The sequence below is a fragment of the Macaca fascicularis genome, chromosome 16, assembly GCF_037993035.2.
Source record: "Macaca fascicularis isolate 582-1 chromosome 16, T2T-MFA8v1.1".
Classification (NCBI taxonomy): Eukaryota; Metazoa; Chordata; class Mammalia; order Primates; family Cercopithecidae; genus Macaca; species Macaca fascicularis.
This window is the reverse complement of record NC_088390.1, coordinates 72,381,073-72,405,155: the sequence shown is the minus strand read 5'-3', so window position 1 is coordinate 72,405,155 and position 24,083 is coordinate 72,381,073. Positions and strand designations below refer to the sequence as shown.

The 24,083-nt window shown below is 36.8% G+C and overlaps 1 protein-coding gene across 41 annotated transcripts in view; it reads left to right on the top strand.

The window, feature by feature from the left end:
* The window catches only part of CEP112 (centrosomal protein 112), a 537,142-nt gene that overhangs the window by 218,104 nt on the left and 294,955 nt on the right, over window positions 1-24,083 (top strand). For all 41 annotated transcript variants that reach the window (XR_012426034.1, XR_010581949.2, XR_012426035.1 and 38 more), the window contains one exon: window positions 22,210-22,317. Coding sequence is in view for 38 of the 41 variants with exons in the window: in XM_074020167.1 (XP_073876268.1) it covers window positions 22,210-22,317 (108 nt within the window). In the remaining 3 variants the exon portion in view is untranslated. The remainder of the gene's footprint in view (window positions 1-22,209; window positions 22,318-24,083) is intronic.

Sequence of the window (24,083 nt, the reverse complement as noted above, 5' to 3'; positions counted from 1 at the left end):
CCTTTTTGAAGGATCATTTTAACACTGTGTCTCCATTTACCTGTTGATTCTACTTCTAAGACTTTATTTTTAAAAAACACAGTGTGCGAGATGTGTGCTGATGGATGTTTATTGTGATGTTATTAATGAGGAAAAATTATAAAATACATGTCGAAAAATTGGAGAGAATGGAGAAATGATTAATTTTTTTAAGTTAAAAAAAGAATCTCCTATTTCTGTGGGAGAACTGAATATAATCTCAGAAACCTTAAGAACCCTATCCAGACAAAATGAGACTGTTACCAGATAAGGATAGCCAGGGATGAAAGATCCTGTTTATGGAATTGGTTCTGGAACTACCCTTTTAATTGGTCCACTCCTCATATCATCTCTGACTGTTCTGTTGAATGCCTGGCTTATGGTCTGTATTTGATCTTACTTCTTCAATTCTGCCAGACCTACTTGAGTCTTCTTCCTTACCTAAGAGTTCATGTGTTCCTACCTTCTTGGTATTACATTGCTGTGGACTGGTTAAATGATCCAATGAAGAACCCAGTTTGGTGCGTGCCTCTAGGATCCCCCAAATTCCCCCTACATACCTGATTCCTATGTCCCATCTTTCTGAGCAGCCCTCACCAGGCCTGATCTGTCTGTCTCCTGTGCTAGATTCAGATTCCTTGAAAACGAATAGTAACAGCAACCAATGAACAGGAAATTCTTTTAGTCATCTTCTGTTGAAGAAATGTTCTTCAGTGGTTTCAATTATACGTAGTTTTGCCAAGTGCAGTTGGGTTTCTGAAATAAAGAAAGCACCTTTGGTATGAGTGTAGTAATAAGGGACCCCATTTAGAACATAATCCTTGTAGCTAGGCTCATTCACAAATCAAGTAATTCTTACATGGCAAATTTGAACAAATGTTAAAATATTAAAATATATATGTCAAACATGGTAGATTATGTCTTTGATTCCAGATTATCAGTTGATTAAAAAATGTGAATCTGCTATAACTCAAATTTTAAAAGAAAAATCAATCAGCAGATTCATTATTTGGAGAATCATAATGTGTTTGGATTTTTCCATAGTCTATATTTTTAAGTCTTCCTTTTCTGTTCTTGTTTTGAACTGCTTTTCTCTTCTTACAGAAATATTTTGTGTAAAAGCCAGCAGAGCTGTAGGGCATCTTTTTCCATTTGGAAATTGCTGCAGATTGCAGACAGTGGGATTTTGAATTAAAAAATAAAAGCTTTGAGTTTGTTTTAGAAAGAGAATTGCTGTTTCAAAAATGAGGCCCATGAGACAAAATGTAACAGACTTAAACTTTTTAAAAAATTGCTGCACACTCTTTCTTTCACTTTGAAGAACATTTATCTCATTTAACATTGCTTAAATAATAACCTAATTTATACTGAAATGGCGAAATTTATTATAAGTTTAGCTTTCAGCAACTAATTGTGTAAAATGTACATATTTTAATTGTGAAAATGCATTATTGTTAGAATTATTTCTATATGTGTATATACATAAAATCATATTTTTCAAATAAATAGTGTTCTATATTTACCTATTCTCTGTGAAACACATAAATGACTGAAAAAGACAGCTATGTTCTCTGAAGTATTGGCAGCAATTCTATTAAAGTAAATCTTTTAAATCTTGTATACCAACAATATGAATGTCAGCTAACTAGTTCCTCCTGGGGCTTCCACTAGCCACTTGACTTTCCTAATTTATTTTTCTCCTCTTGAAAATACATCCTTATTAAATGCCATTTGCTGCTAAATATCTGGCTTTAAATTCTCCTTTTCTTTTTAACAGTCATTAGATAGACGATGCTAACTTTATACCTGGAAAGTCCACTGGTTTGTCATGAAAACAAAGTTCTGAAAAGCGCTGCTATTGACAAGTGGGGTTTATCCTGGCTTCTAGCACAATTGAAACTGACTAGTCAGTTCTTTGCATTCTTAGAGATTTTAAGTTTTAGTGCATCATCCTATTATTGCTATTGAATTAATGAAAAGAATTCTCAACTTACAAGGAAGCAAGAATGCTATGTGGATATGTTTGTGTCATATGTCATTGGATAAGAAATAGACTTAACGAACAAAACCAATCATCATACAAACCATTCATTATGACTTGGACCTTTGTCTTATTGTCCTTTTAGGCTTGTATTAGCTCATGTAATTTTAAATAAGCTTTTAAAGACTACTTTTATGATAATAAGAGACCCAATATAAATAGAAGCATTTTCTGTCGGTTAATTATTGATGATAATAGAGAAATGTCTCTATTAAATATTGTCTTTAAATAAGATTAGGTAGCAGAGGTAAAATTTTAGAATGCCTTTAAATGTTTAAATAGCTGCTATTATGATAATTAATGAATTCTAAATGACGGCTTCCAAAGAATATGTGTAAGTATTTGGCTTTGGAAAACAAAAAATAAGCAACACACTTAAAAAAAAACTTGTATCTTTAAATGCTTAACTGGATAGTAAGTGAAGCTTTTTCCTACTAATATTCATCAGTGACTAATCTCTTTTGCAGAAAGAAAATAAGCAAAATAATCATCTACTGAGAATGTCAGGCTGGAAAACATGTCATTATGTCTCTACTTGGCTGATTTGCGAAAATAGTAACATTGTTATTTTTTAATACAGGGACTGTTTTATTGACTTACTGGCTGGTCAAAGGATTCAACAGATTGGATTTTTTCTTTCATGTATTCATAAAAAATTTATGAATACCTGCTCTCTACTGGCCACTGTTGTAGATTCTGGGAATACACAGATTATTTACAGGCATGTTTGTGGCTTGTGTGATAGACCAATGCATAAAGGTGTGTGATTATAATAGGTGGTGTAACTAGTGGAGTTCATAGTTCATTAAGAGAGCACAGAGGAGAGTCATCTACGGCAGCCCAATGAGTTACGCGTTTATCTGTATTGTGACATCTCTGTGTGACTATGAGTTTCTTAAAATGTTTACTTGTTAAAATGTTATTGGTAATGAACTTAGGTCACTAAATATAAATAAATATACAAATAAATTTTGTATACAAATATAGAATTACACTTTAATATAGAATTACAAATATAGAATTACACTTTACAAATTTTCAAATTTTACAAATTTTCTAAATAGGAAACAAAAAGGCATAAAAAACAAAATATTTTAAAATTGGGCTTCATTGAAATTAAGAACTTCTGTTCATCAGAAGAGAGCAGTGCATAGGTGAAAAGGCACTCCAAGTTGGGGAAGATAATTGAAATTCATATGTTGAACAAAAGACTCATGCCCAGAATAGATAAAGAACTATGAATCAATAAGGGCTGCCTTCAAATGGACAAATGGGTAAAATACTTGAACAGATATTTAACAAAAGTCGATTTCATAGTGGCCAATTAACATATAAAAAGAGGCTTAGGGCTGGGCGTGGTGGCTCACGCCTGTAATCCCAGCACTTTGGGAGGCCGAGGCGGGCAGATCACCTGAGGTCTGGAGTTCCAGACTAGTCTGGCCAACATGGTGAAACCCCCCTCTGTACTAAAAATACAAAAATTAGCCAAGCATGGTGGCAGGTGCCTGTAATCCCAGCTGCTCAGGAGGCTGAGGCAGGAGAATCACTTGAACAAGAGCAAGACTTCATCTCAAAAATAAAAAAATAAATAAAAAGGGGCTTAGTTTATTTAGTCATCAGGGGAATGCAAAAATAAAACAACAGTGCTATACTATTACACATCCAATGGAATGCCTTAAATGAAACAGAAAATAAAAAGTGTTTACAAGAATGGTGGAATAATGAAACTGATGTATACTACTAATATGAATATAAATGGTACAACCATTTTGGAAAACTATTTGGCAATATCTAAGAACACTAAATATATGCGTGCCTTATTCTCAGCCATTCTGCACCTACGTATATGCCCTACTGAAATATGTATGTACTCGACAAAAGACATATACTAGAATATTAATAGCAGCATTATTTATAATAGTAAAAAAACTGGAAAATACCCAAATCCATCAGAAGTAACATGAATAAGTAAACTGTGGTCTAGTCACACCATGGAATACTATACAGCAATGTGAATGAAGACTCTACAACTCTACCTCATAACATGTTTGAATTTCACAGATGTAAAGTTGAACAAAACCAGCCACAAAGATCACAAACAGTTTTTATTATATGAATCCATTTATATTAGAAACAGAACCAAACAAAATTAGTGAATGCAAGTTATTCTTGGATGGAGAGGTAGTGACTTCTGAGATACAATTTATTGACCTGAGTGCTAGTTACATGGAGGGATTCAATTTGAGAAAATTCATCCATGTTCCCTTTTCTTTAGCTTTATTATATTTCAATAAAATGATTTTTAGAATGTTAATACTTGTCCGAAAGGAATTTACTATTTTGATCTGTAAGAAAGTGTTTTGGCCAGGCATGGTGACTCATACTTATAATCCCAGAACTTTTGAGGTGAGATGATCACTTGAGCCCAGGAGTCAGTCTGGAAAACAGAGGGAGACCCCTTATCTTGACAAAAAATTTGAAAAGTATCTTGGTAAGATGGCATGCACCTGTGGTTCCAGTTACTCATGAGGCTGAGGTAAGATGATCACTTGAGCCCAGCAATTTCAGGTTATAGTGTGCCATGTTCACGCCACTGCACTCTAGCCCGAGCAACACAGCAAGACCCTTTCTCAAAAAAAAAAAAAAAAAAAGTTTTAATTTCTTTAACTGTGTTTCCAAAACGTTAGTGATATTCTGCCACAATTATAATGTTCATGAAAATAACTGTAATAATAACCCATTTAACTTTATTCCTTTTCTTGTATTAATAAAGAAATATGATTCTAAGGATATATGAAAGCTGATTATTTGAAAGTAGTGAAATAATGAAATCAGGGGCAGTGCTTTGAGCAGGGAAGAATAGTTAATCATTAATGGAGTTTTAAAAAATGTAATTTGATTTGATTTTAATTCTGGGATACCTGTGTAGGACATGCAGGTGTGACATAGGTAAACATGTGCCATGGTGGTTTGCTGCACCTGTCAACCCATCACTTAGGTATTAAGCCCCACATGCATTAGCTATTTATCCTGATGCTGTCCCCTCCCTGTGTCCATGTGTTCTCTTTGTTCAGCTCCCATTTACAAGTGAGAACATGCAGTGTTTGGTTTTCTGTTCCTGTGTTAGTTTGCTGAGGATAATGGCTTCCAGCTCCATCCATGTCCTGCAAAGGACGTGATCTCATTGCTTTTTATGGCTGCATAGAACTTCACAATGCAACGACAAGTCTCAATAGTAAGTAGACCAAGCAGAGTAAAGAATTTCAGAGCTTGAAGACTATCTTGCTGAAATAAGACAGGCAGAAAAGATTATAGGAAAAAGAATGAAAATAAATGAACAACACCTCCGAGAATTATGGGATTATGCAGAAAGACCAAACCTGTGTCTGACTGGTGTACCTGAAAGAGACGGGGAGAATGGAATCAAGTTGGAAAACGTACTTCAGGACATCATCCAGGAGAACTTACCCAACATAACAAGAGAGGCCAACCTTCAAATTCAGGAACTTCAGAGAACCCCAGTAAGATACTCCATGAGAAGATCAACCCCAAGACACATAATCATCAGATTCTCCAAGGTAGACATTAAGGGAAAAACATGTTAAGGGCAGCCAGAGAGAAAGGCCAGGTCACCTACAAAGGGAAGCCCATCAGACTAACAGTAGACCTCTCAGCAGAAACCCTACAAGCCAGAAGAGATTGGAGGCTAATATTCAACATTCTTAAAGAAAAGAATTTCCAACCTAGAATTTCTTATCTGGCAACTAAGCTTCATAAGTGAAGGAGAAATAAAATCCTTTTCAGACAAACAAATAGATATATTAGGCTTGTTATTTTGTTTAGGTAAACTTTCATGATGTTAGTAATGTAGTTAAGTGTCTAGAAATATTTCTACATTTCCTATCTCTCCTATTTCATACCTTTCTTCACCCACACTAACATACATATGAGACATGTTGTCTTTCTTATATCAATTAATGATTGTCTTTCACAAATGGACTACAGATATCATCAATTAACATGGTCATTGATTTTCCTTGTTGAGAACATTAGTTCTAATTGGTTCTTTAGCCAGGCACAGAAATAAATGCTTATCTTTCTGCCATTTATATCTATCTGCCAGCCTGCCTATCTAGTCATATCTATGTATCTAGCTAGCTACATATGAAAATATTTGAAGGATTATTTCTTACACCTTAAATATGTATTAAATACAACAAAATATATTTTGAATTGTGTACTTATATACAATTGCATAATTGCATAATATGAATTGTATATGTCAAATTACTTAGAATATAATAACAGTAGTACTTTGCTGGAGAAAGAGCAGTGACTTATTATGACTGTATCTGATGGAGACTGCCAGATGCTCATCCAATATACATTTCTACTTTCTTAGTAATAGAACCTTGATTGTATTTAGGGCAACATGAGACAGTTTTAAAACTATATCTTACTTTGTAGATGGAGCTGGACATTTAATGTAGTTTAAGTGAGTTGAGATGCAAATAGGATAATTAATTTGCTATCGGCAGGAACTTGCAGGAAAGCCCCCTAAAAGGGGATTCAACTCACCTGATACTTTCTCTTTGCCCTTCAGTCTTTACCCTTCACCGTTTACCTTTCCTTTTCCAGATGTGCAAAGCTACAGAAACCATTTTGCAACCACTAGGAGAAGGTTGAATTGTGGTGACCTTTACCCTGACATCTTTGAGCTGCTGATGTAGCAGACTACTTCTGAACTTTTTGTTACATAAGGGAAAAAAAATAAGCACCTATACTATTTAAACCAGCAGTACCCAACCTTTTTGGCACTAGGTACCAGTTTTGTGGAAGACAGCTTTTCCACGGACCAGAAGGATGGTTTCCGGATGAAACTGTTCCACCTCAGATCATCAGGCATTAGATTTTCATAAGGAGAGCACAACCGAGATCCCTCGCATGCTCAGTTCACAATAGGGTTCGGGCTCCTGTGAGCGTCTAATGCCACCACTGATCTGACAGGAGGCGGAGCTTAGGCAGTAGTGCTCTCTCACCCCACCATTCACCTCCTGCTGTATGCAGGGTTCCTCACAGGCCAAGGACCAGTACCAATCCATGGCCCCAGGGGTTGGGGACCCATGGTTAAAGCTATGGATATGTGGGCTTTCTCTTACATATACCAAAAAGTAATTCTTGAGGCACCGTATCAGGAAAATCTAATACACTTCAAGCCGGGTGTGCTGGCTCACACCTGTCTGTAATCCCAGCTACTCAGACGACTTGAGGCAGGAGAATCACTTTAACTGGGAGGCAGAGGTTGCAGTGAGTTAAGATCATGCCACTGCACTCCAACTGTATCGCTTGGCCACAGAGCGAGACACTGTCTCAAAAAAAAAAAAACAAAAAAACGAAAAAACTAACACACTTTATTCTCTTTGAACACTAAACAGCCACAAAAATGCACTTAAGCCCTTTTCTGTACCTTTTTTGGCGTAGATTTTTTGGCATATGTGTTACATAATAAAGGAGTTTCCTTTATTTATTTCTTTTACTTGAAGTTGAATGGAATATGGAATGATGCATGATGAAGCAGAATGTTGTGTATCTATGGTAACTGAGAACGCTGTGTTTTCCTACAAACTGTTTTATAAGACGATTTTTAATTTTTGTTAAATTGTGAAAGAGAATGGAATGGGGTCTAGCATTTTCGGTCAGTATCATCTAAAATAACGTGTATTTTATTTTGTTATAATATCAGTTGTTATTTACTTTGAATTTTTAAACATGTTTTGGTGCAAAAGCCTTTTAATGTGTTTTAAATTATTTAGATAGAAGATAATCTTTTTTTGCCAACTTTGAGTACATAAAATTCTTGTATTTTAAGTATTTAATTGTTTAACATTTTAAATATTTTAACATTTATTATTTATTTTTAATATTTCAACTTGCCCGAAGTAAAAGAAACAAAAGCCAATTTTATATGTAGATTTGTCTTAAAAATACTAAGTATATCAAGCCTACCATCCTTGATTTACCTTATTTTTAGTTCCTGTATTACTTTTGCTTACCATTTCATTCATCCTTAAGAGATTTTGTGACCCCAAATAATTTTAATTTTAATTTTTTATATTTTTAATTGACAAATCATAATTGTATATATTTATGAGATACAATGTGGTATTTTGACATACATATCAAAATACACACACACACACACACGCACGCACGCACAATGTAGATGCTTAAAACAAGCTAATTAACATAGCCATAACCTCACTTACTTGTTTTTTGTGGTGAACATTTGAAATATACTCTCTTACCAATTTTGAAATATACATTATTAACTATAGTCACTATGCTCTGCAGCTGATCACTAGAAACTATTCTTCTTGTTTAAATGAAACTTTGTATCCTTTGAACAATATCTCCCCAATTCTCTTTTCCCACTCTTGCCCAGCCTCTCCTAACTATCATTGTACTCTGTACTTCTGAGTTTGACTTTTTTAGATTCTACCTGTAAGTGAAAGCATGCCATTTTGTCTTTCTGTGCCTGGCTTATTTAGCTTAATACAACTTAATACAATGTCCTCCAGGTTTATCCATGTTGTCACAAATGACAGAATTTCCTTATTTTTCAAGGCTGAATAGTATTCCAAGGTATATACATAACACATTTTCTTTATCCTTTTATCCTTCAATGGATACATAGGTTGATTCCATATCTTGTCTATTGTGAATAATGCTGTAATAAACTTGGGAGTGTATATATCTTTTTGAAATTCTGATTTCAATTCCTTTGATTTATGCTGAGTAGTGGGACTGCTGGATCAAAAAATGGTAGTTCTATTTTTAGTTTTTTGAGGAAATTCCATACATTTTCTATAGTGGTTATACTAATTTACATCTCCACCAGCAGTGTACAAGGGTTCCCTTTTCTCCACATCCTCAGCAGCACTTGTTAACTTTCATCTTTTTGATAAAAACCATTCTAACAGTTGTGAAGTGATATCTCATTGTAGTTTGAACTGGCATTTCCCTAATTAGTGATGTTGAGCATTTTTTTCCATCAACTTGTTGACCATTTTTATGTCTTATTTTGAGAAATATCTGGTTAGGTCCTTTGCCTGTTTTTTAATCAATTTATTTTTCTTGCTATTGAGTTATTTGTGTTCTTTATATATTTTGGATATCGATCCCTTATCACATGTATGGTTTGCAGATATTTTCTTTCATTCTGTAGATTGTTTCTTTACTTTGTTGATTGTTTAGTTTGCTGTGCAGAAACATTTTAGTTTGATGTAATCCTGTTTGTCTGTGTTTGTCTTGGTTGCCTGTGCTTTTATTGTCATATCCAAGAAATCTTTGCTAAGACTGATGTCAGGAAGCTTTCCCCCTGTATTTTCTAGTAGTTTTATAGCTTCAACTTTTATATTTAAGTCTTTTATCCATTTTGAGTATATTATTTTTTATGGTATATGATAAAAACCCAATTTCATTTTTTTTCTGTATATGAATAGCCACTTTTCTCAATACCATTTAATGAAGAGACCATCCTTTCTCCTATTGTGTAATTTTGGCACCTTTATTGAAATCAATTGTCAGGATGAGTTTATTTCTGAACTCTATCCTGTTCCTCTGGCTAATGTATCAGCTTTTGTGCCAATATCATGCTGTTTTGATTAATACAGTTTTTTAGTATATTTTGATGTCAGGTAGTGTGATGCCTCCAGCTTTGTTGTTGTTGTTATTTATTGCTCAAGATTGCTTTGGCTATTTGGAGTCTTCTGTGGTTCCATACAAATTTTCGGATTGGTTTTTCTATTTCTGTGAGAAATGACATTGGCATTTTGATAGGAATTGCTTGAATCTGTAGATTGTTTTGGGTAGTATGGGCATTTTAACACTATTAATTCTTCCAGTCCGAGAACACAGGATATCTTTCTATTCATGTTTTCTTTAATTTCTTTCATCAGTGTTTTATAGCTTTCAGTGTATGCATCTTTTGCCTCCTTGGATAAATGAATACTAATTATTTTATTTTTATTGCTATTATAAATGAGATTCTTAAAAAATTCTTTTTTGGGCTGGGTGTGGTAGCTCACACTTGTAATCAGGTGAATCACCTGAGGTCAGGAGTTCGAGACCAGCCTGACTGACATGGTGAAACTCCATCTCTACAAAAAATACAAAAATTAGCTGGGCTTCGTGGCAAGCACCTGTAATCCCAGCTACTCAGGAGGCTGAGGCAGGAGAAATGCTTGAACCTGGGAAGCGGAGGTTGCAGTGAGCCGAGATCTTGCCATTGCACTCCAGCCTGGGCAACAGAGTGAGACTCTGTCTCAAAAAAAAAAAAAAAACACAACTTTTTTTGAATAGTTTGTTACTACTGTATAGAGACACAGGTGATTTTTGAATGTTGATTTTATTCAACTCTACTGAATTCATCTATCAATTCAGTTTTTTTTGTGTGTAGAATCCTTAGGGTTTTCTGTATATAGGTTATGTCATCAGCTTACAGAGACAATTCTACTTCTTCCTTTCCTACTAGGATGCCTTTTTTCCCCATTATCTTGCCAAATTACTCTGGCTAGGACTTCCAGTACTATGTTGAAAATAAGTGTTGAGAGTGGACATCCTTGTCTAATTTCAAATCTTAGAAGAAAAGCTTTCAGCTTTTCACCATTGAGTAGGATTTTACCTGTGGGCTTGTCATACATGGTGTTTATTATGTTATGGTACGTTTTTTTTTCTATACTTAATTTGTTAAGAGTTTTTATTATGAAATGATGTTGAATTTTGGCAAATGATTTTTCTGCATCTATTGAGATAATCATATGGTTTTTGTTCTTCATTTTATTAATGTGTTGTATCACATTTATTGATTTGCATGTGTTGAAACACCCTTGCATCCCAGGAATAAATTCCTCTCGATCATGGTTAGCGGATCATTTTAATGTGCCATTGAATCAGGGTTTTTTTTTTTTTTTGCTAGTATTTTATTGAGGATTTTTGCATTTATGTTCATTAGGGATATTGGCCTTTAATGTTCTTTCCTTGTGTCCTTGTGTTTTTTGTTATCAGGGTAACATTGGCCTTATGATATGAGTTTGAAAGTGTTCCCTCTACTTCAGTTTTTTGGGGAGAGTTTGAGCAGAATTGGTATTAGTTCTTCTTATGTTTGGTATAATTCAGCAGTGAAGCCATCATGTCCAGAGCTTCTCTTTGTTGAGAATTGTCTTGTTAATGATTCAGTCTCCTTAGTCATTGCTGGTCTGTTCAGATTTTCTATTTCTTCATGACTCAGTCGTGGTAGGTTCTATATGTGTAGGAATTCATCCATTTCCTCAGCTATACAATTTGTTGGTATATAGTGGTTCATAATTCTCCCTTGTTTTTGTGTTTCTATATTATCGGTTTTAAAGTCTGCCCTTTCATTTATGATATTATTTATTTGAGTCTTCTCTTTTTTTCTTAGTCTAGCTAATGTTTTATAAATTTTATCTTTTTGAAAAACCAACTCATAGTTTCATTGATTTTTTTTATTGTTTTTCTAGTCTCTCTTTCATTTTTTTCTGCTCTGATCTTTATGACTTCCTTCCTTCTCCTAACTTTAGGCTTAGTTCATTTTTTCTTTTTTTAGTTCTGAAGTATAACATTAGGTTGTTGATTTGAGGTTTGCCTTTGTTTTTTTTTTTTTTTTTTAAATTGATACAGGTTTTTTTTGGCCATTAATTTCCCTCGTAGAACTCCTTTTGCTATATCCCGTAAGTTTTGGTATCCTGTGTCCCGTTTTTGTTTGTCTCAAGTTTATCTTTTGATTTTTTTTGACTTATTGGTTGTTCAGGAGTATTTTGTTTATTTTCACATATTTGTGAATTTTCCAAGGCTTCTCTTTTTTTTTTTTTTTTTTTTGAGATGGAGTCTCGCTCTGTTGCCCAGGCTAGAGTGCAGTGGTGCGATCTCGGCTCACTGCAGGGTCCGCCTCCTGGGTTCAGGCCATTCTCCTGCTTCAGTCTCCTAAGTGACTGGGACTGCAGGTGCCCACCACCACACCTGGATAATTTTTTGTATTTTTAGTAGAGACGGGGTTTCACCATGTTAGCCAGGATGGTCTCGATCTCCCGACCTCGTGATCTGCCCGTCTTGATCTCCCGACCTCGTGATCTGCCTGCCTCAGCCTCCCAAAGTGCTGGGATTACAGGCATGAGCCACCGCGTCTGGCCCTTGTTATTGATTTTTAATTTCATACCATTGTGATTGAAAAAACACTTTATATTATTTAAATCTTCTTAAATTTGTTAAGACTTGTTTTGTAGCCTAACATATTATCTGTTCTGCAGAATGTTTAATGTGTACGTGAGATGTAAGTGTATTCTGTTGCTGTTGGATGGAATGCTGAGCATATGTCTTTCAGGTACCTTTGCTCTAAAGTGTAGTTTAACTCTGTTTCCTTATTGATGTTCTATGTGGATGATCTGTCTACTGCTGAGAGTGTAGTATTGAAGTTCTCTCCTGTTACTGTATTACGGTCTATCTCTTCCTTCATATCTATGAATATTTGTTTTATATATTTAGGTGCCATTATATTGGGTGCATATATATTTAGAATTGTTATATCCTCTTGATGAGTAGAGCGCTTTATCAGTATATTATGACCTTCTGTTTCTCATTTTACAGTTTTGACTTAAATTCTATGATACGATTTGGCTCTGTGTCCCCACCCAAATATCACCTCAAATTGTAATCCCCATAATCCCCACAAATGAAGGGTGGGACCAGGTGGAGGTAACTGGATCATAGGGGTGGTTTCCCCCATGCAGTTCTCTTGATAGTGGGTGAATCTCATGAGATCTGATGGTTTATAAGCGTCTGGCATTTCCTTTGCTTGCACTCACTCTGTCCTGTTGTCCTGTGAAGGAGGTGCCTTGCTTCCCCTTTGCCGTCTACCATGATTGTAAATTTCCTGAGGCCTCTCAAACCATGCTGAACTGTGAGTCAATTAAATGTCTTTCCTTTATTAACTGCCCAGTCTCAGGTATTTCTTGATAGCAGTGTGAGAACGGACTACTATACTCTATTTTATCCAATTTAAATATATCTACCCTTGCTCTCTTTTCATTTCTATTTGCACAAAATATCTTTTCTATTCCTTCACTTTTAGTCTATTTGTGTCCATAAACATGACATGAGTCTCTTGTAGGAAACATATAGTTGAGTTTTGTTTTTTTTACCCAGTTACTTTAAGTCTTTTGATTGGAGAATTTAGTTCATTTATATTCAAAGTCATTATTAATAGGTAAGAACTCAGTACTTTCATTTTGTAATTTATTTTCTGGTTGTTTTGTAGATTCTTTTTTTTTTCTTCCTCACTTGCTATCTTTCTTTGCAGTTTGATAATTTTCTGTAGGGATATGCTTTGAATCCTTTCTTTTTATGTTTTGTGTAACTACTATAGATTTTTAGTTTGTGGTTACCATGAGACTACATAAAACATCTTCTGCTTACAATATGCTACTTCAAGATGATAAAATAACTTTACTGCATATAAAAACTGTACACTTTTATTCTCCCTTAATTTTATGTTTTTGAGTTCACAATTTACAGCTTTTTATAATTTGTATCCTTTAACAATTATTTTTTTGAGACAGAGTCTTGGTCTGTCACCCAGGCCATAGTGCAGTGGTGTAATCTCAGCTCACTGCAACCTCCGCTTCCCAGGTTCAAGCAGTTCTCATGCCTCAGCCTCCCGAGTAGCTGGGACTACAGGCACGCGCAACTGTGCCCAGATAATTTTTGTATTTTTAGTAGAGACAGTGTCTTACTATGTTTTCCAGGGTGGTCTTGAACTCCTGAGCTCAAGTGATCTGGCCACCTCAGCGTCCCAAAGTGCTGGGATTACAGACATGAGCCACCACACCTGGCCTCCCTTAACAATTTATTGTAGTTACAGTTGCTTTTTAAAGTTTTGTTTTTTAACCATCATACTAGAGATAAAATTGCTTTACACACCGTATTTATAGCACTAAAGTATTCTGAATATAACTATGTATTATTTATACCATTGAGTTTTTTACTTTCATATGTTTTTGTTATTAACATATGAAAGTAACTGTTTCTTAGCTTAAATAACTCCTTTTTGTAATTCCTGTAAGACGAGGCTCATGGTGATGACCTCCCTTATTTTGGGGGGAAGATGGAGGTGAGGGAAGATTTTACTTCTCTCTTATTTCTGAAGGATAACTTTGCCAGGTAAAGTATTCTTGATTGGGAGCTTTTTTCCTTCAGTACTTTGAATATGTATCTTCCCACTGTCTCCTGGCATGCAGGGTTTCTGCTGAGAAATCTACTGATAGCCATGTTGTAACTCGCTTGTATGTGATACGTATCTTACCTCTTTTGGTTTTCAGAATTCTTTGTTTTTGATTTTGATAATTGATTATGATGTGTCTTGGTGAACTCTCTTTGGGTTGAATTCGATTGTAACCTCTGAATTTTCTGTATCTTGATATTGGCATCTTTCTCCAGATTTGGGAAGCTTTCAGGCATTATTTTCTTAAATATGCTTTTTTGGGGGGCATTTTCTCTCTCTTCTCCTTTGGATCTCCTATTATATAAAAGTTAGGTCTCTTGATGGTGTCCCATAATTTTCATAAGCCTTCTTTATTCTTTTTACTTTTTGATCCTGTGACTCGATAATTTTAAATGTCCTGTCTTTGAACTCACTCATTGTTTCTTCTATTTGTTTGAGCCTGATGTTCAAGCTTTTAATAAAATTTTTCAGTTTAGTTATTGTATTCTTTATCTCTAGGATTTCTGTTTTTAAAAGTAGTGTCCGTTCCTTTGTCAAACTAATTGTTTTGTCTGTATATTGTTTTTCAAGTTTTACTTTTCTATCCATATTTTCTTATAATTCTGTTGATATGGTTTAGATCTGTGTCCCAAACCAAGTTTCATTTCAAATTGTAATTCCCAGTGGAGTTGGGGCCTGGTGGGAGGTGATTGAATCATGGGGGTGGGTTCTCATGAATGATTTAGCATCATCCCCTTGGTGCTGTTCTTGTGATAGTGAGGGTGTTCTCACTATCACTATCTAGTGGTTGTTAAAAGTGTGTAGCACCTTCACCCTCACTCTCTCTCTCTTGCTCCTGCTCTAGCCCCATGTGATGCACCTGTTCCCCCTTTGCCTTCTGCCATGATTATAAGTTTCCTGAGGCCTCTCTAGAAACTGAGCAGATGGTAGCATCATGCTTCCTGTACAGCCTATTGAACTGTGAGCCAATTAAACCTCTTTTTCTTTATAAATTATCCACTCTCAGGGCTTTATAGCAATGCAAGAACAAACTAATATATCCGTGATCTTCTTAGAAGGATTATTCTGAATTGTCAGTCATTTTGTAGACCTTCATATTTTTAGGGATCATTGTTGGAGGTTTCTCTCTTAGTTTCTTTTTGTGGTGTTTATTTCCTTGATTTTTTTGTAATTGTTGTGTCCTTACCTTGGTGTCTGTGCGTTTGATGAATTGGCTTCCTCTTTTGGCCTTTGCAGATGTCCTTTGGTGGGGATGGACACTTTCAGTATTTAGTCTAGCTTAAGATTCTGGATGGACCAGCTGATAGTGACCATGAGCAAGCAGATTTTGCTATTGGGTTCTTTAATTACAACGGGCTGCTGCCTGTTCTATGAAGTCAGGTGTTGCTTCTGGTTGTGCTTCATAGTCCAGTGAGACCATTGGCTAGGCTGCACAATCAAGCACAGCTGCTGGCTGGGCTCTGTGATAATCTCTGATTAGGCAGGGTTGCAGTCTGGGTTCCCTGGCATGGTAGTACTCATGTTTGAAATCTGTAGTTGGATGGGGCTGAAGGTTGGACTCCAATGCTGGCAAGGTCTCTGGGGTTGCTGCTCAGCCAGCCACTCAGATGGGCAAAGCCAGATGCTGTGCCCACAGTTATGTGTAGTTTTGGGCTTGCCTCGCTCCAATGCTGGACAGGGGAAATCACTGCTATGATTGGATTGGACTACATGCTCTGCTCTGCAGATAATGCAGGGATCTGGGCTTGCCTCTCAGCCTGGGGAAGTATGCCAAGCTCCGAGGCTGGGTGGCAGATCTGGCTAGGGACTTGAGCTTGGCAGATCTCTCAACCGTGCTTCCTGCTCAGTGATGCTATTTGTTGGTCTCTCTGATTGGGTGCCTCCACTGGCCGGAATGCAGAGGTTGCTGTGAGCTCCATTTTCTCTTCTTTGTTTCTAGCTGATCTCAGATGTTCTAGCCCTGCTAATACTCCCAATGTTCCTTTTAAGGCAAGGCAGAAGTGGGCCTCCTGCCAGGCATCTTGGAATCCTGGGAAAGCTGGATATTCACCTCCAGATCTCTTTCTCACTGTAGAAACCATGGGCTTAGGGGAATCCTCTCTGTGTGGCACTATGGTGGTTTGTGGGAGGGACGATACAGTCAATGTGAAACCATTTCTATTATTTTTGTAATGTGACTTTTGTCAGTTCTGTGATCCAAGAGCATGTCTCAGACTCACTCCCAAGTTCTGGAATATTCACAAAGGTTTTCTTGTCTGTGAATGGTTGCCAGTTGGATTTCTATGAGATAGACTGGAGCTGGGGAACTTTTATTCCACCATCTTGCTGATGTCCCTCCTCCTCATCCTTAAGAATTTAATACATCTTTACTTCGCATACCATGACAGCTATTTAGTAAATATGCAAAAGAAAGACTTGTCATAGTTCTTATATTTGTGGGTTCATTATCTGGATTACTAAACAAAGCTTACACATTTGAAACATTTCCATTTTATAGAGAAATGCACAATGTGCTAGGAGAATAAAGATGTTAAGTCCTAGAGCATATAGAGAAGGAAGGCATTTATTCAGTTAGTGGGATTAAAGAACACCTTAGAGAGGAAGAGAAACTTGAGTCAACCTTGAAAAGACTGACTGGATGAAAAAAACAAATGAAAGGACCTACGGATAGTATGATGGACAAAAGGCCCTAGAATCCAGAACAGCCATGGCTTGCTTGAAAAATGTCAAGGGTATTGGAGTCTGGATTGCTGAGGACAGATTAAGGAGCCTCCCACTTGAGGTTCAATATGAAAAGCATTGAAGGAGAGAGAGCCTTGAAACTAAAGTCTTAGAAACAAAAAACCAAAGTGTGCTTGACTGTGCTTCCTTTAATCATTCCTTACATTTATTCTTGACCACAATACTAATTACCTATGAATCAGTAATCCTAGAACTCTAATTGAATTTTACGCTGGTGACTTAATGTTTTCAGGATTGCAGTCCTTGGAATTTACAAAGAAATAGTTGGGTGCTAAATATCATGCCATAATCTAGAGGGTATTCAAACTTCAGTGTAAGAACCATAAGCTGGAATGTGCTATTAGACACAGTAGTGGGTGGTAATACGCATTTTGTTCTCATGCAGTGAAACTGGTTGCCTTTCACTGAACATCTTTGTTCCTAGAACCTTAAAGTCTAATCATGTCTGAATAAATGCATTGAAATGTTTTTTTCAAATATATTGTGGAAAACTGTGAAAGAAGCATTTTTCATAGTTCATTTCCTCCAATATTCATGTCTTAACTAATCTTAGTGCTTACCAAAAGGTAACCTGAAAGAAGGCATTGTGTACAAGTTGAACAAAGTAGAAGTAGTTCCACATACCAGTGAAGCAGAATAATAAGTAATATAAAGTAGCCAGTGGTAGAATGGTTGCTGCGTTAACTGGTAGTTGCCTCAGACAAAAAATATTGTCTTAAGTTATACCCAAATGTGCAGGGGTTTAAAGACAAATAAAATACGGCATTGCTTTGAATAAAAGACATCATTTTCATGTTGTTGACATGAAATGTCATGAGAGCTTTTTCATGACTGTAAGAACATCTCTTTCTCATTGCATGTAAACAAGCATCTGATCATAACATGGACAAAGTGATAGAAAAAGTTAGATCCAACATGCTTTTATTTACTTTGTGTGTGTTTTAAAGAATTTGGAACTAAATGTTGAAAATTGTAAATTCAGCAAGTCTTGAACCAAGTTGGGTGCACTGTGCAATCTTTGTTTTCATTTGATTAGTATTTATCGATTCCCTATATGTGCCAGGCACTGTGATAAATGGTTGATACTATTTCACTGATGACAGTGGACATGGGGTGATGTTACACTGGGGGAGAGAGACATTACAAACAGCCCTAATGAAGATGTAGATTATATAGTGAATCTGAAGGTGATATATCCTGTGGAACAAAAGGGTAGCAAAGCAGGGAAAGGGGAACTAGGTGGACTTAGGGGCTGCGGAATTGCAATGTTCAATTTAAAATTGAGTGGTCTAGGAGGTCTCGATACAAAGGTGATGCTAAACAAAGCCTCAATACTTTGAGAAAGTGCTGTATGACTATCAGGCAGAACCTCCTGCCCCCAAGGTGAGAGCACTTCTGACACATTATAGGCCTGGGCAGCAGGTAGGTGGACTGTGGTGGTGGTGGTGGGATAGAGCAGTAAAGATGAGCTGTGAGAGGTCACTGGGATTGGATTAAGTGAGGCCTCTTGGGTGTGGTGGAATCTTTGACTTTTCCTTTTTCCATTTTCTTTTTTAATAACAGCTTTGTTGAGATAAAATTCACATACCAACAATTCACTCGTATGTGTACAATTCAGTGGTTTTTAAAATTGTATTCAGGATGTTATGTAACCATCATCACAGTCAATTTTAGAAAATGTTCATCTTCCCCAAAAGAAACACCATATCCTTTAGCAGTTACCCTCTCAGATCACCTTCTCACCCTAGGCAACCACTAATCTGTTTTCTGTTTCTATGCATTTGCCTATTCTGAAAATTTAATATAAATGGAATCCTACAGTATGTGGTCTGTTGTGACACTTAGCTTAATGCTGTCAAGGCTCATCCATATTAAAACATGTGTGAGTTTTTTTTTTCTCTATTTTTAATTAATTTTTGTTTTGAGACAGGATCTTATTCTTTTTCCCAGGCTGGAATGCAGTGGGGCAGTCATGGCTCACTGCAGCTACAACCTCTGGGGCTTAAGCAATCCTGCTGCCTTAGCCTCTCGAATAGCTGAGGCTATAGGCATGTGCCACCACGCTCGGCTGATTTTCTTCTTTTTTGTAGAGACACAGTCTCACTATGTTGCCTACCCTGGTCTCGGACTCCTGGGCTCAAGCGATCCTCCTGCCTCAGCCTCCCAAAGTACATGTATTAATCCTTCTTTCCTTTTTATGTTTGAATAATATTCTTTTTTATTGTATTTTATTATTATACCTTAAGTTCTAGGGTACATGTGCGTAACGTGCAGGTTTGTTACATATGTATACTTGTGCCATGTTGGCGTGCTGCACCCATCAACTCATCAGCACCCATCAACTCGTCATTTACATCAGGTATAACTCCCAGTGCAATCCCTCCCCCCTCCCCCCTCCCCATGATAGGCCCCGGTGTATGATGTTCCCCTTCCTGAGTCCAAGTGATCTCATTGTTCAGTTCCCCCCTATGAGTGAGAACATGCGGTGTTTGGTTTTCTGTTCTTGCGATAGTTTGCTGAGAATGATGGTTTCCAGCTGCATCCATGTCCCTACAAAGGACACAAACTCATCCTTTTTTATGGCTGCATAGTATTCCATGGTGTATATGTGCCACATTTTCTTAATCCAGTCTGTCACTGATGGACATTTGGGTTGATTCCAAGTCTTTGCTATTGTGAATAGTGCCGCAATAAACATACGTGTGCATGTGTCTTTATAGCAGCATGATTTATAATCCTTTGGGTATATACCCAGTAATGGGATGGCTGGGTCATATGGTACTTCTAGTTCTAGATCCTTGAGGAATCGCCATACTGTTTTCCATAATGGTTGAACTAGTTTACAATCCCACCAACAGTGTAAAAGTGTTCCTATTTCTCCACATCCTCTCTAGCACCTGTTGTTTCCTGACTTTTTAATGATTGCCATTCTAACTGGTGTGAGATGGTATCTCATTGTGGTTTTGATTTGCATTTCTCTGATGGCCAATGATGATGAGCATTTTATCATGTGTCTTTTGGCTGTATGAATGTCTTCTTTTGAGAACTGTCTGTTCATATCCTTTGCCCACTTTTTGATGGGGTTGTTTGTTTTTTTCTTGTAAATTTGTTTGAGTTCTTTGTAGGTTCTGGATATTAGCCCTTTGTCAGATGAGTAGATTGCAAAAATTTTCTCCCATTCTGTAGGTTGCCTGTTCACTCTGATGGTAATTTCTTTTGCTGTGCAGAAGCTCTTTAGTTTAATTAGATCCCATTTGTCAATTTTGGCTTTTGTTGCCATTGCTTTTGGTGTTTTAGTCATGAAGTCCTTGCCCATGCCTATGTCCTGAATGGTATTACCTGGGTTTTCTTCTAGGGTTTTTATGGTTTTAGGTCTAACATTTAAGTCTCTAATCCATCTTGAATTAATCGTGAAAATGGCCATACTGCCCAAGGTAATTTATAGATTCAATGCCATCCCCATCAAGCTACCAATGAGTTTCTTCACAGAATTGGAAAAAACTGCTTTAAAGTTCATATGGAACCAAAAAAGAGCCCGCATTGCCAAGACAATCCTAAGTCAAAAGAACAAAGCTGGAGGCATCACGCTACCTGACTTCAAACTATACTACAAGGCTACAGTCTCCAAAACAGCATGGTGCTGGTACCAAAACAGAGATATAGACCAATGGAACAGAACAGAGTCCTCAGAAATAATACCACACATCTACAGCCATCTGATCTTTGACAAACCTGAGAAAAACAAGAAATGGGGAAAGGATTCCCTATTTAATAAATGGTGCTGGGAAAATTGGCTAGCCATAAGTAGAAAGCTGAAACTGGATCCTTTCCTTACTCCTTATACGAAAATTAATTCAAGATGGATTAGAGACTTAAATGTTAGATCTAATACAATAATATTCTACTCTAAGAATATACCACATTTTGTTTATTCATTTATCAACTGATGGATATTTGGGTGGTTTCCTCTTTTTGGATGTTATGAATAAGGCTACTATAAACATTTGTAGACAAAGTTTTGTGTGGATGTATGTTCTCATTTCTTACCTTGGAGTGAAACTACTGGGACACATGGTAACTCTATTTAACATTTCGAGGAATTGTCAGACAAACTGTCTTCCAGCGTGTCTATACCATTTTATATTCCCAGCAGCAGTGTTGAAGGTTCTGACTTCCTACATCTTCACCAATACTTGTTACTATTTGTCTTTTTTTTTTTTTTTTTTTTTTTTTTTTTTTTTTTTTTTGAGACGGAGTCTCGCTCTGTCACCCAGGCTGGAGTGCAGTGGCCGGATCTCAGCTCACTGCAAGCTCCGCCTCCCGGGTTCACGCCATTCTCCTGCCTCAGCCTCCTGCGTAGCTGGGACTACAGGCGCCTGCCACCTCGCCCGGCTAAGTTTTTGTATTTTTAGTAGAGACGGGGTTTCACTGTGTTACCCAGGATGGTCTCGATCTCCTGACCTCGTGATCCGCCCGTCTCGGCCTCCCAAAGTGCTGGGATTACAGGCTTGAGCCACCGCGCCCGGCCTATTTGTCTTTTTTTATTATTGCTATTCTTTGGGGCATGAAGTGATATGTCATTCTTGTTTTAATTTGTAGTTGCTTAAAGACAGTGATGTTGAGCATCTTTTCATATGCTTTTTGGCCTTTTGTATATCTTTTTGGAGAAATGTCTATTCAGTCTCTTTGCCCATTTTAAAATTGAGTTTAATTATCCATTTATCATTGGGCTATAAGAGTTATTTATATATTCAAGATATAAGTCTCCTATCAGAGATATGATTTGGAAATATTTTATCTCATTCAGCACATACCAAGGGCTTGATTAAATTTTGTCAAATAAATATTAGAACATCCTAAATTATATTTTCACTACATTATTGTTGTAATTTTAGAATTTAGCCAATTATATACCAATTTTAATTTCCCTCCTTAAATAATTAAAATGTGTTAAGATAAATTGATAAATGTCTCATTATTTTAATACCTTTAAATTCATCATTATTATTGGTGAGGTGTTTAAAATCTGTCATTTAAACAAATGGACAAATTACAAAAACATGGAACACATTTTTTGTTTAAAAAATTAATATTTGATTTTTAAATTTTATAGATGGAAAAAGTGGAGGCAGATCTAACTAGATCCAAATCTCTTCGTGAGAAACAATCAAAGGAGTTTTTATGGCAACTGGAGGACATCAGACAGCGGTATGAACAACAGGTTAGTCTTTCATTTTGATGCTGCCATTAAATTTTTAAAATACATATATACTTTCTCTTTTAAAAATTGCTATCACAAAATATCTGCATAATGAAAATATTACTAAGAGCTGTTATTACCAACATATCTAAAATAATGTTTGTTTCAATAAAATCTGTAAACAGAATTTTAACACTCCACTGAAGTTTATTCTGACAGTTTGTTTTATCTGAATGTTTGAAACATCAATTGTAATTGATGAGACTGGGTAATTTCTAAGAAAAGAGCTTTGATTGGCTCACAGTTGTGCAGGTTGTACAGAAAGCATAGTGGCCTCTGTTTCTGGAGAGGCCTCAGGAAGCTCCCAATCAAGGCAGAAGGAAGCGGAAGCAGGCACCTTACATGGCAAAAGCAGGAGCCAGCGAGTGAACCAGCGAGACAGAGAGAGAGAAGCGAGGAGGTGCCGTACACTTTTAAATGACCAGATCACTCGTGAACTCAGAGTGAGAGCTCACTTATCACCAAGGGGTTGGCCCAAGCCATTCATGAGGGATCCGCTCCCATGATTCAAACATCTCCCACCCCATGATCCACCACCTCCAACACTGGGGATTACATTTCAACATGAGATCTGGGTGGGAACGAGTATCCTAACAATGTCAGTAATTCTTCTGTCCTGTCAGAGCACTAGTTAAACCTCCATTATGAGAAATAGAGTTGAGTACTTACTATGTGCCAGGTGCTGTCCCTGGTATGAGGGAGAACAGTAACAGAGAGCATGCCTCCTCTCTCATGGAGTTTGCTTTTTGGTGACTAATCAGTCTACAAATTAAAAAGTGAAATAATTTTGAAGAGTGAGTTTTATTATTATTATTATTATTATTATTATTATTATTATTGAGATGGAGTCTCATTCTCTCACCCAGGCTGGAGTGCAGTGGCGCCATCTTGGCTCACTGCAACTGCCACCTCCTGGGTTCAAGCGATTCTCCTGCCTCAGCCTCCCGAGTAGCTGGGATTACAGGCACACGCCACCACGCCCGGCTAATTTTTGTAATTTTAGTAGAGACGGGGTTTCACCATGTTGGCCAGGCTGGTCTTGAACTCCTGATTTCAGGTGATCTGCCCACCTCGGCCTCCCAAAATGCTGGGATTACAGGTGTGAGCCACCACACCCGGCCTGAAGAGTGACTTATGTAGAAGAAAAAATGGTACCTTTATAGCCTTTGCCAGATGGAGGGTGGGAAGGGGATTACCAGCCTTGAATAACTGATCAGGGAAACCCTGATATTTGTGCTGAGTTCTAAAAACTAGGAAGGAGCCAGCCATGAGCTCTGGAGAAATAGTATTCCAGTCTGAGGGAACAGTTCAAAGATCCTGAGAAGAGAGCAAGCTGGAAGTGTTCAAGGAAGATAACTGATGATGAAGACCAGATTAGCCAGAGTATGAGGAGAAAAGTTCCTGCTGTGGGAGATGAAGGGGAAGAGGGAGGTTAGGACCAGGATGTGTAAGGAGTTGAGATTTTGTCCTCAGTGGTCTGCCTCTTACTTAGTAATACAAAGTTTTATTTTCTTCTTTTAAAAATATATTTCTGCTTATTCCCAAAATACTTAAAATTACTATTAATTTTTAGCTTGGTTTTCCTTTGGTAAACATGATTCTAAACCTCAGTGGCTTAGAACAAAAAAGGCTTATTTCATACTTATGTCATGTGTCCTTTGAGGACTGACTGCAGCTCTGACCCATGTCATGTCATCTTGAGTCCAGTTTTTAGAATGAACTATCTG